Below are 17933 nucleotides of genomic sequence, written 5' to 3'. Positions count from 1 at the left end.
AATGTCCCATATATATATACTTGGTGAATATAACGTCCCATATATATATACTTGGTGAATATAATGTCCCATATATATATACTTGGTGAATATAATGTCCCATATATATATANCTTGGTGAATATAATGTCCCATATATATACTTGGTGAATATAATGTCCCACAGTAAGTATTCCCACGTAACTGTCTGACAGTAACTATTTCCACCCGTATCTATTCTCACCTGTAACTATTCCTCTGTAACTATTTTCACTGTAACTATTTTGACGTTTAAATATGGTTTACCGGTATGTCGGTTCGTAAACCTCACATCTGGAAAAAAAGTCAATACACTCTCAATTTTCAGGAATGAAAATGATTTATTGAGACATTACAGTATTTAACGACAACGACGAATAAATGATCAAGTTATGGTTAATGCAAACTGTTGGGTATTGAAACCGGCATATAAACTTTCACAGTTATATTCAACTATAGGTTCAAAATAAATACCTAAGCTGCATGTTTGTTATTGTATGTATGTAGGGGCGTTTACCAAATTTCAGCAAGCTTCTCAAAACAAAAGGAAAGTTTTAGGGTCTTGTTTGTGTGGCATCTTAAAGGTTATAACACGAATACCTTATTTTTCGCACGCATGTAGTAGGGTGGGGGGAAACGGGACCATGGCCTACTCAATAAATGTATTAAGTTAGCTATGACGGTGTTTAAATATCTCTATTTACAGGTACCCGTTTAACGACGAACAAAACAAATGTGACATTGTTATTCAATATTATTGTCACGGTCCAACAAAGTGCACGGCATTGGTGGTTACTTTATGCTACGATTTTGCTATGGTTTGTGAGCTCATTTGCTATGGTTGTAAATATCGCAACGAATGCAATTATTTCGGTGTAATACCGATTTTAGCGGTTTTGAGATTTCAAATTAATACCAAAATTCCAAATTTATTAACGATTGAAATAATGGAATGTAAGTTTCAACAAAATGTGTAAGCTACAATAGCTTGAACATTAATCTGTATGTACAAAGTTACAAGTACATCAAACAAAAACCCTTTTTTGTCTTTAGCAAATATTCTGCAATAACTTATCCACACAGACAGGGTATATATAGTTATACAGCAGTGAACTTGTTTAGCTGGTCGCTTACATAATGGCTGCGACTGTCGATAGCTTTCAAATTGGACTGGGTCAAAATCTTTGCGAGGTTTTGTGGAAAGATGAACACGTTAGCAGGTAGTTTACAATACATCGAATATTTGCAGATAGTCGTTTTAACATAACAGTACTTTGGGGTAAAAAAGGATACCGTTAGCACTGAAATTCAATATTTTCTCAACGTGTTTTAAACATTCAACAATTCTGCTGTAAAGTCGCTGGGCTACTGTTATATAATTCAGTAAATATTATTTGTTTACTGTACCAAATGGGATATGTTTATAATCATTTCGAAATTTGTCGAATATAATCATATACTTTGTTCATGGTGTTTTACGCTTTGAAAAGCTTAGCACCCAAGCGTGCAAAATAGAATATGCTTTCAAATAGTTTACACTTGAACGATGGCAGCTAAATACCTTTGCGCGTACATTGGTAGGATTTAACATGTAGGTTTTTATTCATACTGATTTTAATATAGTAGTGTGGGGAGGATGGGACACCTTTAGAATAAAATATCCCAATATCCTGATCGTGTTTTGAACAATTAACAACGGTCTATGTAGTCGTGAGGAAATGTGATTTTATAATTGTTAGAATGTTCTTTGTTTACTACCAAATGGGATGAGAAATAGAATAAAAAGGTGTCCCATATTACCCATATATATATTACCCCACCCTACCATACAGAGTAACAAAAAAGGCAACTGCAGTTTTAGGTATAGAACTTTCTTTCTAATGTAAGTTTCTCTTTTCTATAATGGGTAAGATCCTGTGGCAAATGGCGCTATGATACCTGGGGTTTATGTTAGGCTTGGCCAATTACCCCATTGTTCATTAAAAGTTTATTTTCATTTAGATTTCACGCGAAATGGCTTCGGTTCAACTGCAGATGCGTAAAATGTTATTCGGAAGTTGCTGCCACATATTTAATTGATGTCCCATCTTTCCCATTGGATATGAAAATCGCAACAGTAAAAGTTGAAGGTAAAAATATAAGTGTCTCAATCTTTTTTTGGTTAATGGCTTCCTCGTTAGAGACGCTCAATAAGCTTTCAAAAATGTTTTATTTCGAACTTACAGCATATAGTATAGCGTGGGGGGACGGGACACCTTTATCACATAATACCGAAATATCCTGATCTTGTTTTAAACAATTAACAACGGATACTCTATACGAGTCGTGAGGAAACGATTTTATAATCCTTTGAATGTTCTTTTTTACTATCGAATGGAACAAAAATAGAATGAAAAGGTGTCCCACTTTCCCCACCCTACTATATGCCATTTTATTCTATTTACCGCTTTGTATAAATCGGTTTTAAAACTATTTCATGAGCACCGCTATGCCAATTAACACCATACATGTTTAAGACCTGTGTTGCAAATTCATTTATTTTAGTACATCCTATTGTTGTATATGTATAAAAGGGTAGGGGAAATGTGACATTTTTTATCGATTTCCTCATCCATTTGGTAGTTAACAAAAAGAATTCAAAGAATTATAAAAAATTATCCTTACGACTACTATAGACCGTTGTTAATTATTTAAAACATGATCAGTCTTCCCCCACCCTACTATATATTTACATAAAACTAAAGTTAACTAATATTTTGCACATACACTTGCGACTTTATAACTTATTACAAACAAATAGTTATATTTAGTTAGCTTATATTACGCTTTAGATTCTACATTCAAAGTTTCATTCGCTGGCGATGACCACGTTTCTATCCTTCCTTCTGATTGGCTGCGCTCAAAATGCTATTGTGACGTATGTTTGGAGTTGAAATTACAGAAAGCTGACGTCATCACACAGTATATTGAAAGCAACGCTGGAAAGAAAAAAGAAATCCCACAAATGGAATATGAGGATATATTGACCAAAGAGGGCATGTTTAAGTAAGGTTTATATTATATATTTGTGTTTGTATTGCTTTGTATAGCGGTACTACAATTTGGGTTATAAATAGAAGGCGAACGATTTGTAAATTAAGTTAATCGAAGTTTCAAAAGACACGCCGCGCTTAGAGTGTTTTTGGTATATGCTGACACTGCATTTAATAAAATGTACGATACATGTGTGCAAGGGCAAAACATGGAAGTCGTGGCCTGGGTTGAATATCACCCGGAAACCAACGAAACTTTATTGGCCAGAATGCGCTATAAAACTACAAAGTGTATTTCGAGACAGTAAACTGCGATTGCATTAATTTTTGCTTTGAAATTAACTTTTAGTACGGAAACAGCACGACTAAATAAGTTTGTATTCACCTATAGTCAACACAAGTTCCTAAGTGTGTTGGGGTAGTAAAATGTGGTCCATTCAATTCAATTACGTTATGGCTTTTAGATATTAAAGTAATGACTTACATATAAAGATTTTGGGATTTTTAAAGCGAAAAATGCTGAAGGTTTTTTTCCAGCTGGATCGGTCACGTTATAACTTCCGGAGTTTGCATCGTAAGAAACGTTCAGCCAACGCCTGAGAAATTGGAAGAGGTAAATATAAATGCAATATATAAAGTAGGGTGGGGGGGGGGAAGATAGGACACCTTTTCATTCTATTTTCTCGTCTCAATCGGTAGTAAATAAAAACTATTCAAGTAATTATAAAACCGTATCCTCACGACTCCCATATACACCGTTGTTAATTGTTTAAAGCACGATAAGGATATTTGGATATTACGTGCTATAAGTGCACATCTTACCCACCCTATACTACATGAATGCTGCTTTTGCAAATGCACGTAATGTTTGTTTTGCGCAGATCGCAGAGAGAGTTGCAAACATTGAAGAAACTACTTACGGGAAGGTAAGCCAAAATACACATAGTCTATATTTACACTAAACGTATACGCCCCTAGGTGAACTGTATTTATTGTGCCCTGAACCCCAAAAAGGATTGTTTTGCCATCATATTTGAACCGACACTTTGGGAATCGCAGTATTTTATAAAATTCAACATACAGTAGGGTGGGGGGAGACGGGACACCTTTAGCACAATATGAAAACATCCTGATCGTGCTTTAAACAGTTTATAGCAACGGTCAATGGGGGTCGTAAGGATAAAATAGTATAATTTTTTGAATGTTCTTTTTTTACTAACAAATAGGACGATAAATAGAATGAAAATGTGTCCCATCTTTCTTTCTTTTTTAAAAAAAAACGTAGGCTTCGTTCGCAGACAATTTTAATTTAAGCAAAAGTCACTTAAGGTAGCTTAACCATTCGCAAACATTGATGTAGCTACATGTTAACAACACATTAGCTATTTGCAGGTCACGGGTAACAAGCTTTAATACGCTACCCGAATTATATTTGCTTTTCAGCTCTCCGTTGTAAAAATTAGCTCCACTGAAGGTAATGCAGCTTATTCAAATATTAAGTTGCCATTTCACCAAGACCAAACCATGTACGAAAAACCACCAGGAATTGAATTTCTACATTGCATGAAGTATATTATGTCTTTGTAATGCTTCAGACTATAATAGTAGAATAATGGTTAGTTTTCAGTAAAAAAGAACATTCAAAAAATAGTATTACCGTATAACCTCGCGACTCCAAAAAGGTGTTGTTATTTCTTAAAAATGTTTTTGTTTTTGGTGTTTTTGGTGATAAAGGTTTTGGGTTTTGGTGTTTTTGGTTTTGAAGAAATAACGAGCTGTTATTTCTTAAAAATAGGATCATGTATAGTATATAGGTGGTATCGGTATCCCATCTTATCCCACAGTACTCCGTTACATTAAAATAAACGATGACGTTAGCGCGTACGAGGTGTGTGGAACAGAATACCCGTGTTATAACGATTGTCGTTGCCCCGCCACGTGAGAATAAATAAATTGTATTTATTCATTCAATCATATTCCCAGGTTCGACGAATGCATTACGGGCGGGGAAACAAAAATAGTCGACCTTTACGAAGTTATAAATATCCTGAAAAGAGAGTCCCCCGCAGATTTTCAAACCCTGGTTGAAGTACCTGTCATCTACTCTACTATAGATTATAAACGAACGAATAAAGTTTATTTGCATCATCAAAAACACGTCGTAGTGTTAGACTACTTTGGCAAGGTATTTTGAAAATAATGTATGTCACTTTTTATCCTCGCGTGCCGAAGCAACGACAGTCGTAATAACTCGAGTGTTCTGTTTCATATACCTTCCGCTTACGAGTTACCATGTATGTTACATTGTGAGGGGTTGTTTTTGGAGGTTTTTTTGGATTTTTTTTTCGGTTTTGAGCGTTTGCAAGTGCCCAAGGACACACTCGTCCACAAAAGTTACGACATCCTCGCTGAAGTCAGGCGCGCTAACTACTTTGTATATTACTATAAATATTATAATATTTACCAATACAGCACTGAAGAAACAAATACAAGTTCTGAGCCAAAAATGTGAAAAATGCCACCTAAATACATAGACATTAAATCGCATATATGAATAGGTTGTCGCTATCAACTGGCATCCTGCGTTGCTGTCGACTTTGCAAGTAAGAGAAAAAGACGTGGAAAGATATTACGAAGCTCATGTAAAGTTGTTACAAATTATTCGCAGAGATGAACTACATGTAAGTTCTTTTGCTCTATTGAAACGAAAAATACTTTTCGGCGAAAAAAATTGTCCGCCTAAAGGTGGCTGTACCCAGTATCCGGAATTCGTCGTTTTGTCTGTTTTGCCCGGATTTCGCTGCCGCACGCGGAATTCAGAAATGGGTTTGCATACGACTTCGCAAGCGAATTCGCATGCCGGATACTGTGTACAGCCACCTTTAGAGGTTTACACGGCCACTTATACGTGCACATTTACAAGTTTCTATATTACACAGTTTACCCACCGTATGCAACCTGGTGATTTGGTTGTGTTTAACAACAGACGAGTGTTGCATTCTAGGAACAAATTTGAAGCCAACGGAGGCGATAGACAGTTACAGGTATTCAGTCTTGTGATTGTGAATGTAAAATATTCATCCTCGCTTGGCGCAGCAAGGACAGTCGTTATAACATAGGTGTTCTGTTTCATACACCTCGTGTCCGCTTACGAGTTAAGAGATGTAACTTTATGAAGATCTATTTCGTTTTTTTTTCGTTTTTTTGCAGCTGATAACCGCTGTATTTGGATCTATACAGCCTCTAGAATCTAGACAAACTGTTATTACAAAACTCGTATTTTAAACGTTTTTTTTCCTGTAAAAACCCAATATTAAATTATGAATGTGTTAACATTGATAAAAAACATAAACCTACTTTAGCAAGTAAGATAAAATAAACAAAAATTATATTAACTTTTTTAACCAGAACTAAACAGGTATATGCACCAATATTTTATTCTATACTTGTATTTAGCTCCTAGCAATTGCCGTATGAGGTCTTACTACCCTCCACCATCAGTGTTATTTATACGTTTGTTTCAGACCACTTATGCTAGTGCGGATAACTGGAAAAATCGCTACATGACGTTGGCGCATCAGCTGAATCGAAATGTGGTCGCACCAAAAATTGGAAATGGTTCTTCAATTTGAAAACAATTCATAAAAGTGATTTTTTCCGGTATTTTTTCGCCGATTTTGTAATGATTTAGCAATTAACAGTTGCCAAATTATATTGAAAAAAACTAAAAATGCGTGTATGATACCTATAACTGTAAAAATATGATTAATATATTCAAAAGTTTCACTTTACACTTGATTGTAATGATGGCAATTAAATTTATAATTTTACCTTTGCGTATGTACGATTATGTGATGTCATAATACCGTTGATGATGCATTGAATGCACTTTACAGTTGTAAAAAAAGTATATATGCGTGGGAATTCAAATAAATATGTATGGAAATTTATTCGTATAGTGTAGTTTTTATATTTGGTATTTAAAAATGGCTTTGGCAAGAATCAGAACTGGCGTATGGCGAAGATATGTACAGCAGATGGTCAAAAATACGAGCTTGTTTAAATCAGGTAATGCCATTAAACGCACCGACAGCAAAAGATTAAACACCTTAAAAGGTGAGAAGAAATTTGGGCTAGTCCTATATTTTGAAATCGCTTTACCGAAATAATGTTATTGCTAAAGTACAAATTTTAGTTTGTGCAGGTTATAGCCAATATAGCCACAAATTAAACCACAATATAGGAGTCGTTAGGATCGGTTTTATATTTCTGTGAACGTTCTTTGTTTACTACTAAATGAGACGAAAAATAGAATGAAATTTTTCTTTCTTCCTGCCCTAATATTTTTACATATATATAACTTTACATTATATACAGTATAAGTTTATATTAGCAGTTTACCCTTTACCTACGTCCTATGATATACATATGATATTTATAATGCAGTTCATGTAATATTACACCGTTTCCAGATTTTTCTAGCGATAGTAATGCGGCGGCTACCACATCTTACCCCAAATCTAGCAAACCAAGCAAAATACTTTTTACACCTGGACCCCTGATGGTCAGCGAACGAGTTAAGCGGGCAATGGGGAAAGATATTGGTTCAAGACATTCCGAGTTTGAATATTTGTTAACGTAAGTATATATGGAATTCAGTAATATTTTAGGCTTGGATAAGATGGATTTTAATTTTTTTTATGCTCGTAGCCAAACGACTCTAAAATAGCGTTGGTAATTGTTAAGAACACGATTCGGAAACCTAAGATTTGGGTGCTAACAGTATCCATTTCACTTCACAGTACTATATTAAACTAATACGCATCGTAGTTTTATCTGGCATTTAGTATTTCAGTAATACCATACGTTTTAAAAGCGGTGTTTTGCTAGCACGTAACATTGACAAATAACTTTTGCGTATCCTATACGAAAACTATAAAATCGATATAGATAGTATGGGTTAAGATGGAATAGGCCTACTGTTAGCACCTAAATTCAATATTTCTTGAACGTGTTTTTACAATTAACAACGCTCTTTTGAAGTTACGGGGCTACGGTTATATACACGGCCTAAATATTATATATACTATAGAGATCTATATATTAGGCGGTGGGTTATATATTTCTGTAGAAATTGTTTGTTTTCTACCTAATGGGACGACAAGAGAGAATAAAACATGTAAAATCTTACCAATACCCTACTATATTTCAATTCCCCAAAACTATACGTTACAGTAGTTTAGCATATTAGGTGTATTGTACCAGAGTGGTGTCCACAAATAGAACAGAACTTACCAGTTGTTACTTCAATTGTATAGCTTCATTCGAAAATCACTGGTTCGTTTGGCTGGGGGCAATGTACAAACACACACAGCTATTCCAATGACTGGCAGTGGTACCTTCGCCATTGAGTCAACTCTTACAACCGCTTTGGCTGGTTCTAAGGGCAAAGTAAGTTAGCAATTTTTTTAAATATATTTTTAAATCTAAATTTGATTTTTCTGGTTTGAATGGCGTGAGTATCAGTTGAATGTAATTATTTATCCTTGCATGGCGGGGAAACGACAATCGTTATAACACGGGTGTTTTTTTATGTACACCTCTTATATTATTATAGAAAATACACACAGGTCCTGCACGTTAGCGATTTTTTTAAATTCCTAAAACACTTTAAATGTTTTTAATCGTGAGCGTGTTTTAACGACTGTTGTTTTGTCGCCATATCCTATCATTTCGTTTTAAATATTTTTCAATCTTCGCTACCATATTCAAAGAGTCAAAACATGTTAACAGTAAACTCGGGTACACGAGGTGTATGAAATAGAACACCGTGTTATAACGACTGTCGTTTTTCCCCCACACGAGTATAATACATTATAATTTCCGTTAATTTTACAGGTACTAGTAATGTCAAATGGCATGTACGGCGAGCGGATTGCAAGTTTATGTAAACAGCATGGAATGGCTGCAGAAACGGTTCGGATGCATGCGGAGGCGTTGGAACAGCGATTGCAACAATCCGATGATGTTATAGCAGTTGTGTCAGTACATTGCGAGACGACAACTGGAGTTGTGAACCCGGTTTTTGACTTCGGAAAGATTATTAAAAATCACAATAAAGGTAGAATAGATTTTATGGCAATGTTATGTGTGCGTTATTGAAAATAGATGGCTTGTTTGTCCGCTAGGTGTAGCGACTACGCTTATTTTCTTCCAACTAAATGTAAATATGTTTTTAACTGTAAGAGTGTTTTAACAACTGTTGTTTTATTTTCGTTTAAAAAATTTCTGAACTTTCGCGTAATCGAGGAGACAAATAAAATTTATTACTATTATTTTTATATAAATATCAGTTTCATTCATTAATTCATATGCTGATATATATACAGTTATCTTTAAATCCAGTAAACTAAAATATTTTCTATTTACCAGGTTGTCTTTTTATCGTGGACGCCATTTCAAGTTTCGGGGGTGTCCCATATGACGTCACGAATATTGATTACGTCATAGGTAGCTCATGCAAGTGTTTACAGGGTATACCAGGTATTTCGTTTGTCATCGCAAATGCTTCTGAAATTGAAAAGTAAGCTAATTTAAAATATTACCCTACTATGGTTTGAATTGTGTGAAAAATATTATGCAAATATGTATAGAATATTAATTAGAAATTTTACCCAGTATTAAAACTATATCAAATGAACAATAAAACATGGGAATTCAAACTTACTTTGAACTTTATTTCGAACTACAGACTAACAAGACTTGCGTTTAGTTGTTTTTATTTTAGTGAATGAAATGTTAGAAAAATTCATACAAAATAAACCAATATTCTATTCCACTGAATATGCAATCTTTATGTTTGTTACAGAAAAATTGGACAGAATAAAGTTTTAACACTGGATCTTGCCGGCCAATACTCTGAACTGGAAAGAACCGGCCAATTCCGGTTTACACCACCCACGCATTTGTTGCTGGCATTCAAAGAAGCTTTGTTAGAACTTGAAGACGAAGGAGGGTTAGAAAAGAGAATTAAAAGGTTTAAAAAAGATGATTTGTGGTTCATATGTGAAATAAAGGATATAGTATAGGGTGGGGGGAGATAGGACATCTTTTTTTATTTTTTTATGTTCTCGTCCTATTTGCCAGTAAACAAAAAAACATTCAACAAATTATAAAACCGTATCCTCACGACTCCCTTAGACCGTTGTTATTTGTTTAGATCACGATCAGGATATTTGGATATTATGAGCTAAAGGTGTCCCATCTTCCCCCAGCCTACTATACTATACATAGTTATATATACATATGTATACGTATAGATTCCAAGAGAACGCATCTGTTCTAAAACAAGGAATGAACAAATTGGGATTTAAACCACAAGTTTTAAGCCAAGATAACTCGCAACGTCATATCGTGACGTCATTTCAGTATCCCGAAAACCCCAGATTTGTATACGGGGACTTTATAGATCGGTTGGACAGACGTGGTAAGTAGGATGTACAGTAGAATGGGGTAGGATTTGTAATAAAGGAAAATAGGACATGTTTTTATGCTGTTTTCTAGACAAACTTGATAGAAAATGTATGTGTCCTTGGGCAAGACACTTAACAACAGATGCTCCAACCCAGTAATCACGTGTGGGTTTTCCAAATTATAAGCCATGCATAAAAAATCTCTCCAAAAAATAATTACCCACAAAGTTACATAACTAAAATCCTGTGGTAACTTGTAAGCTGGCACAGCGAGTGCATGAAACAGAACACCTGCGTTATAACAACTATTGTTTTTCGGCCACGCGAGGATAAGCATTTTCGTTCGTTTATTAATTCATTCACTTATAGCAGTTTACACTACTAAACATTTTTACAGGTTTTCAGTTGCCCGCTGAGCGAACCAACATTAAAGGTTGTTTTCGAGTTGGTACAATCGGTAATATAAAACCAGAAGATGTAAAAATGCTCGTGGACGGAATCGAAGACGTTTGTGGCGAAATGGACATAAAAACACCTTTGTATTAAACACGAATATTTGTTATTGTATAAAGTAAACGAAGCGCAAGTAAATTTTGCCATTTGGCACATTTGTTCAATTCACGATGGAACTTTACTTTTTTATTTTCTTATTTAGTGTTTAGATGTCTAGTTAGCGTATATAGTGGACCGGCATGATAGAGCGTATATATATATCTTGCGATAGTTAACTGGTATTGATAATATAGCCTTACGCGCAGCGGTTTTGCGAATTTTCGAATTTTATGTTAATAATATCTACTGTATAATATACAACTTGTATTCTAACGGCACACGTATGGGCTGGACTGCTAAAGAACTATACGCTCTACTAGAAGTCGGTGAATAACTACTTCACAAAAGTAAATTGTGACATATAAAGTATCATTGTTCGCTCCAATACTTTTTTCTGAGCAGTTGCATTACTGGTCCTTGTATTTAGTAGGTTAGGCTGCCTTCGGGCAACAGGAAATTCTCACTACAAAAACGCTAAATGTAATGCGACCAAAGTATTTTCATTACAAAGCCAATATAAGCTTCTTTCTACTTATGTGTTTCAGTAATAACGAGTCTAAACCGCAATGGTTACTAACGCAGTCTCATAAGCTTGATAAACATACACGATGACTGGTAACTGGCACAAGGTTTATGAAACAGAACACCCGTTAAAACGACTGTGGTTCTTCGGCCCCGCAAGGATAAGGCTACAGTTAGGCCAATTGAAACAGTGTTGTTAGTACAGTCTGCAAATAGGATGGCCAGCAAGTTCGCAGGAAAAGTCGTTTTAGTTACAGGTAAATAGACATTTTGGCTTTGTAGACTGCACTAAAGAATGATGTTCTGGTCATACGTTATTTTACAATATAGGTGCTTCAAAAGGAATAGGCGCAGAAATCGCAAAACAGTTTGCAAACGAAGGCGCTGTGTTGTCAATAACTGGTAGAGATACAGCAGCATTAAGTCAAGTGGCTAACGAATGTAGGGCAAAACAATCGAATGAGGTATGTACATGTATAGACCACCTAACTTAGTTATATATAAATCGTATGTGCCAATAGGTACTGGAAATAGTCGCGGATTTATGCGACGAAGAGCAAGCAGCCAACGTTGTTCAACAGACCGTGGAAAAACTAGGCAAGCTTGATGTGCTAGTAAACAATGCGGGTATTTGCTTGCCTGGCAAAATCGAAGAGGTATGAAGCTTATATATGATGTGGCGACACGTATTTTAGGCATCAAAATTACCCTTTGCCAGAGTTCGTATACAAACACATATTTCTATACAGTATACATACTCTGCTATGCGCTCTTGCTTGTGGTTTTATATTAACTCCGGAAATGTTACATACTTTTAACAGGCAACTCTGAAAAATTTTGACCAATTGTTTAATATCAACGTACGGTCTATGTTTCATCTCACTCAACTCGCAGTACCTCATTTGAAAAAAGTAAAAGGTAGGCTTTTGATTTTAACTGGGTATAGCAACAAAAAACATATAGTACAGTGGGGGAAGGGAAACCTTTATCTTTTATCACATAACATCTAAATATCCTGCTGGTGTTTTAAACAATTAACAACGTTTTATGATAGCCATGAGCAGGATACGGTTTTATAGTCATTTGATTTTTTTGTTTACTAACAAAATGGGACAAGAAAATAGAATGGAAAATGTCCCATCTTCCCCCACCCTTATACTAAAAATTATGCACAAGTAATCAGTAAGTGTCGTTTTGTGACATCTTATATTAAACACTATTATTGCGTTTATGCAGGAAATATTGTAAATATATCAAGCATATGCAGTACAGGACAATACACGAGGCTACTACTGTACAATATGACAAAGGCGGCAGTGGACCAGTTTACCAAAACTATCGCATTGGGTAAATTACTGGAACTGTTTGTGTATTTAAAACTGTACTATGTACAAGAACGATGTAACGTCTACAACGCATAGTATAGAAGCATAATTTACCTACAAATAACAAAGGAGTAATATATAAAAACCCATCGTAAAAACTTACCCAAAGTTTTAAGTTTGATCATTCATATTATATGCTTTCAGAAATACAACAATTAGTAGACAGCAGTAGACTATAATATATACAACGCTTTACTTAACTGACTCTATTTTACAGCGCCTTATAGCAACAGACCATAAACAAAATAAACTGATTCTGTCTAACGGCGCTGAAGTTTAGCAATTACCACTAAGCGTCGTCCGCGCCGCAATTAAACTTTTCGTTGTATTTGCAGAACTGGCCCCTGCTGGAGTTAGAGTGAATGCAGCTAAGTACGTATAAACGTTTAACTTAAAACAAGTGTGTGATATACTATGGAGTTAGGTGGGATACCGTTAGCACCATATTTCATATTCGTGTTTTGTACGCAGTTAACAACGTTCTTTTAGAGTCGCGGAGCTATGGTTATATAATTCTTTAAATATTCTTTGTTTGCTATATCAATTAGGACAATAAAAAAACAATAAAAACAAGTTCCATCACACATGCCCTACTTTCCCAGTATATATAGAATATAATTGATAATTTTATAATATTTCATACAATTACAGTCCTGCAAGCGTAAAAACGACAATATATGCGAATGCGTATACACCCAAGGACTTGGAAGCATATTACGAAAAAGCGAAGTCGTTTCACCCACTCGGTCGAAACGTTGAAGCAAAGGACGTAGCAGATGCTGTACTGTACTTGGCATCAGATTCAGCCAAAATGGTCACGGGCACATGTCTAATGGTAGACGGAGGACGACTATTAAATTCAACGTAGTCTGATGATTTTAAACGGTCTTAAGAATAAATATTGGTGATTCAATATGTTATATTGCTGCGATATTTCTCGTTGTGACGTGTGTTATGACATTAGTAAGAATAAAACGTCATGCAAATAATTTAATTAGCTGTATTTTTGGAAACAGTTTTTATGTCGTAGTTTTTTTTAATAGCGTCTATCATAATAAGTTACAGAAAAATGAGCAGTTACATGCAATGCAAAACTATAGTAGCCTACTGTGGGTCAGGATGAGATATTGATAAAGAGTAAAAACAGGTCTTATCTTACCCAACCCCCTAGCCTACTGCATACGGACTCTGTTCTAAGCTGTTTAGGAAGAATACATGCATATATTTGTTTTGAGTAGGTTATACCCACGTTGGAGAGTCGACAAGCCCTAACTTTTTACGGAATATCTTTTTACCGCTAGTTTCAGTGCGATTTCACTCTTGACCCCGGAAAATTGTATATATAAAGAGGAAAAGGGCGTCGAGGCGGTTTAAAATTACAACAAGGTATGAATGAATCAGAGTATACTTGTTTAGTACTTGTTTAGTATACTCCGATTGAATGAAACTTATTTCGTCTCTTCGGTCACGATAACGAAGAACAGAAGAGTTTAAAAGACGGGCAGTAACGGTAAAACAGCAGTTGTTAAAACAGGTAGTTTTATTGGAAACCAAGTACAGTAGTCAGTATTTCGTTATTTGATTCAGAAGACGGGCATTTTTTAAATTAAGTTGTATACTTGATACACCGGAATGCATTCGCGTATGTCCCAGTTCTGCATGGTCAGAAATGGACCTCACAAAGAAAGAAACATAGACATAACATGAACCATAATAAATGTCCATGGTCGGTAAACTGAAAAATATTTTAGTAGTTAAGTAAAATCGAATGTACCAATAAATACAGCTATATTACTGAAATTGGCTCGCGTTTTAGCAATATTATACATTTCGTGGTTTTAATTAGCATTCAATTAAGTGTCGTTTTTGATTACAATGCTTTTACGATTATACCGACGCATTTAGGTCTGTAGAAAAACAAAGTTTTTTTGTGTGTTAAAAATAACTTGTACTTTTTTCCATAGCTAAATTTAATAATATTAAAATAAACTGTGCCAAAAACGCTTCGAAACTGACATGGTTTGTGTGGTTTAGCGTGGTATCTTACCTGTCATCAAAGTCTCATGGTCATTTAACGATTTGTTCATATAACCTTTGTCGTATTAAATCTACAAACAAACAGGGTAAACTGAGTGAAATTTGCGGCTTTGAAGTGAGTCTTAATGTTAAGGTAAGATAATAGTGAGATAAGACTTGAGGTTCACCTAAGTGTGGCACATAATGAAAAATGCTACGAACTACTATTTTTATAGAAGTTATACACACAAAAAAATACTGTGACATTGTTGTTTTTGACATTAAATTGTATTTTGGAAAATTTAGAGGCGTTGAAAAATGCAGCAGAGAATTTAGAGGTCTATGGTGCATGAATTTTGAATTATAACAGTAAAAAATGATAGTTATATATTTTAGTTTTTGTTTATATACATTTTATGAAGTAAATAATCTTTCAATGGTTCATCTGGTATGAAAAACTTACTGTATTCCTGATGTGAAATTATTTTCTAATGAAGTCTCGTCAGATGATTGACTGAACATAAGAAATACACAAGTTTTTTCATATCAGATGAGCCGTTGAAAGATAATCTACATTATGCCTGGTAGCAGAAGTAACAGAACATTTGTATAAAGGGAACTACACATCCTAATGTAATTAATATTTTCTTCCGATTAAATGTAAATATGTTTTTAACTGTAAGCTTCTTTTAACAACTGTTGTTTTGTCGCTGTATCTGGCGTTTTCGTTTAAAGTATTTCAAATCTCTGCCACCATAATCGAGTAGACAAATAAAGTTTTATTATTACCCATAGATGGAGAATGAAATGACAGAAACAGCGAAGTTAAACCAGCCTGCTGTTCCTAATAAAGACCAGGTAAAATAATGTTATAATGAAGGTGTTCTGTATTATACAGTTTATGCCAACTTACAGGTTACCACGTAATCACATAGGCTAGGTTTTTGAAATATTTAATGTTATTGTTAAGTGTCTTGCCCAAGATTGCATCCCAACAAGGCCTAGAACCTAGCAACCTTTGTTTATATTGTGAGTACTTTAACCATTGACCTACAGTGTTAGAAACACATTAGTAAATGTGAACCCAGTCCCAGTGTTTATACACAAAGTAGTTTAAGTCTTGTAAAGAATTAAAGGTTTGTATTAGTTCTGATGAGAAAGAGAAAGTTCTGTAAAATTAAAAAAAGTTTAAATTACTAAAAGTTTTATGGAATTAAAAATTGCAGAATTACTTTTCCAGGTTGGCCTGAAATTATTACGCATCAGTGGAGCCACCCATTCATTTGTATTCTTACCAAGTGACACCATTTCAGATGTTACCAAGCATGTATTTGATAATTGGCCTGAAGGTAATGGCTCCATTAAAGCAATATATGTGTGTTGTATATCAGTGTATGTGCTATTAGCTCATATGGTTAACCATTAACACACATCATATGATGCGAGGAAGATTTTACCGACAGTAGCAAAGCCAGTATTTAAAACACAAAGGGTTTAATTTAACAATGAAACAAAGCTTCTGACTGTGCTACTTTCAGTTTCATATCAATATGTTGATAACTTATACAACAACAATACCGCTTCTACCCTTAAGACATTACCAAAAATTTTGTCATTTGATTTAGTGGTGGTACAAAATCCTTTTTGATGTTATTTTAAAATTAAATCATTTTTAATTGGGCTTATCAAAAGTTGTATTTAAAAAAAATAAATGTCCAAGCATCTACAATAATTAATTGGTAATCTAATTAGGTTGCCATCTATGTAAAAAGGTTGAAAGCAGTATACATATATAAATTTTATGTGTTTGTTTGTTACATAGTGAACACATGCTTGCAGTGTAACTGTGTAATTGTAATATTATTGCATTCTATTTGTATCACAATGCATTGAAATTCCAAAAAAATTAAAGGAAAATAATAACAGCAAATGACTGGGCTATTCCTATGTATTTCAGTGTAGACAATTTTAATTGCTGACATATATATATAATTTTTATTTCTATGCAATGCTCAGAAATACACGAAAACTATAGTGTAACAATTTTTTTGTAGAATGGACTGAGGATACAGTGGAAGAACATGGTGTACTAAGGTTAATATATCAAGGAAGATTTCTACATGGGAAAGCCACACTTGGAGGTATTGAGTTTGTACAAGTGCTCTTGCTGTAGCACCAGATCAATAAGCATAATGTTTAATTTGATGAAGACTATATTTTAACCTTTCTTTTTGTAGTGACTTTAGTACGCTACAAATTGCTCAAAAACTGACGCTATACGTTTGAAAAATTTGACACTGTTTTGTAGAAAAGCTAAAGGTCAAATTACTTAAAATTGTAACTTTGTTAGATTTGTATGCTATTATAAAAAATCTGAGCTAAATCACAGATCCCCTGGTGCATCCTACCGCATAGTTTTCAAAGGTTTATGGAAAATAAAATCTATGAATGAGCATACACGTGTGACCTACTAATGTAAAAAACAGGTTATAAAATCATATATATTTTTCAGCTTTAAAAATACCATCAGGAAAAACTACCATTATGCATCTTGTATCCAGAGCAACGGTGCCAGAACCAAATGCACAAGGTAAAAAATGTGATATTTCAAAGACATATATAGTAGGGTGGGGGAGGTAGGACACCTGTTTATTCTATTTTCTTGACCCATTTGGTAGTAAACAAAGAACATTCAAAGAATTATAAAACCGTATTCCCACGACTCCCATAGACCGTTGTTAATTGTTTAAAACACAACGATATTTGGATATTATGTGCCAAAGGTGTCCCGTCTTGTCCCACCCTACTATATACATTATGTAGCCTACTTTATATAAACTGTTACCCTAGTAACATGATATTTTAGGTTGTGTGGTGTAAGACGCAGTCTATACACCTTATTATAACTTTTGCATATCCTGAAAATGTCTGCACAT

At 34.5% G+C, this 17933-nt stretch overlaps 4 protein-coding genes and 1 long non-coding RNA gene across 9 annotated transcripts in view; 4 read left to right on the top strand and 1 right to left on the bottom strand.

Moving 5' to 3' along the window:
• The first annotated feature begins 350 nt into the window (after positions 1-350).
• On the top strand, positions 351-6686 carry LOC100180618 (gamma-butyrobetaine dioxygenase-like). The gene is made up of 10 exons (XM_002120930.3): positions 351-1238; positions 2020-2147; positions 2850-3063; positions 3588-3663; positions 3932-3976; positions 4494-4618; positions 5034-5235; positions 5609-5731; positions 5990-6094; positions 6575-6686. Exons 1-10 carry the CDS (start codon positions 1156-1158, stop codon positions 6680-6682), a joined length of 1209 nt encoding a protein of 402 aa, XP_002120966.1. The 5' UTR covers positions 351-1155; the 3' UTR covers positions 6683-6686.
• On the bottom strand, positions 2536-13310 carry LOC108950093. The gene is made up of 5 exons (XR_001975062.2): positions 13085-13310; positions 9480-9620; positions 8346-8490; positions 3535-3646; positions 2536-2996 (listed from the first exon to the last, which is right to left on the bottom strand). It is a non-coding gene; the product is annotated as an uncharacterized LOC108950093 (long non-coding RNA).
• LOC100178242 (2-aminoethylphosphonate--pyruvate transaminase) lies at positions 6692-11126 on the top strand. 2 transcript variants are annotated; one of them, XM_002125292.5, is made up of 8 exons: positions 6692-7166; positions 7523-7688; positions 8369-8501; positions 8949-9171; positions 9483-9633; positions 9919-10086; positions 10370-10536; positions 10920-11126. In XM_002125292.5, the coding sequence occupies exons 1-8, from the start codon at positions 7037-7039 to the stop codon at positions 11066-11068; spliced, it is 1287 nt and encodes a 428-aa protein (XP_002125328.1). In that variant the 5' UTR covers positions 6692-7036; the 3' UTR covers positions 11069-11126. The 2 variants fall into 2 exon arrangements, with proteins under 2 accessions (XP_002125328.1, XP_009860728.1); XM_009862426.3 differs by having other exon boundaries at positions 6692-7118; positions 10920-11108.
• Positions 11647-13968, top strand: LOC100185284 (uncharacterized oxidoreductase MexAM1_META1p0182-like). The gene is made up of 7 exons (XM_002125379.4): positions 11647-11853; positions 11927-12060; positions 12118-12252; positions 12418-12514; positions 12833-12943; positions 13317-13353; positions 13633-13968. Exons 1-7 carry the CDS (start codon positions 11814-11816, stop codon positions 13847-13849), a joined length of 771 nt encoding a protein of 256 aa, XP_002125415.1. The 5' UTR covers positions 11647-11813; the 3' UTR covers positions 13850-13968.
• An 845-nt stretch (positions 13969-14813) lies between these two features.
• The window catches only part of LOC100180574 (ubiquitin-like protein 3), a 6579-nt gene continuing 3459 nt past the window's right edge, over positions 14814-17933 (top strand). The window contains exons 1-5 of one of the 4 annotated variants that reach the window (XM_018814901.2): positions 14814-15151; positions 15793-15855; positions 16238-16346; positions 17052-17138; positions 17510-17587. In XM_018814901.2, the coding sequence (XP_018670446.1) occupies positions 15793-15855; positions 16238-16346; positions 17052-17138; positions 17510-17587 (337 nt within the window). In that variant the 5' untranslated portion in view covers positions 14814-15151. Of the gene's footprint in view, positions 15152-15536; positions 15631-15792; positions 15856-16237; positions 16347-17051; positions 17139-17509; positions 17588-17933 lie in introns of those variants that run through there. The other 3 variants (XM_018814902.2, XM_009862425.3, XM_026837762.1) reach the window with 3 other exon arrangements.

Source organism: Ciona intestinalis, chromosome 14 (assembly GCF_000224145.3).
Source record: "Ciona intestinalis chromosome 14, KH, whole genome shotgun sequence".
Taxonomy (NCBI): Eukaryota; Metazoa; Chordata; class Ascidiacea; order Phlebobranchia; family Cionidae; genus Ciona; species Ciona intestinalis.
This window is presented reverse-complemented; position numbering and strand designations above follow the sequence as displayed.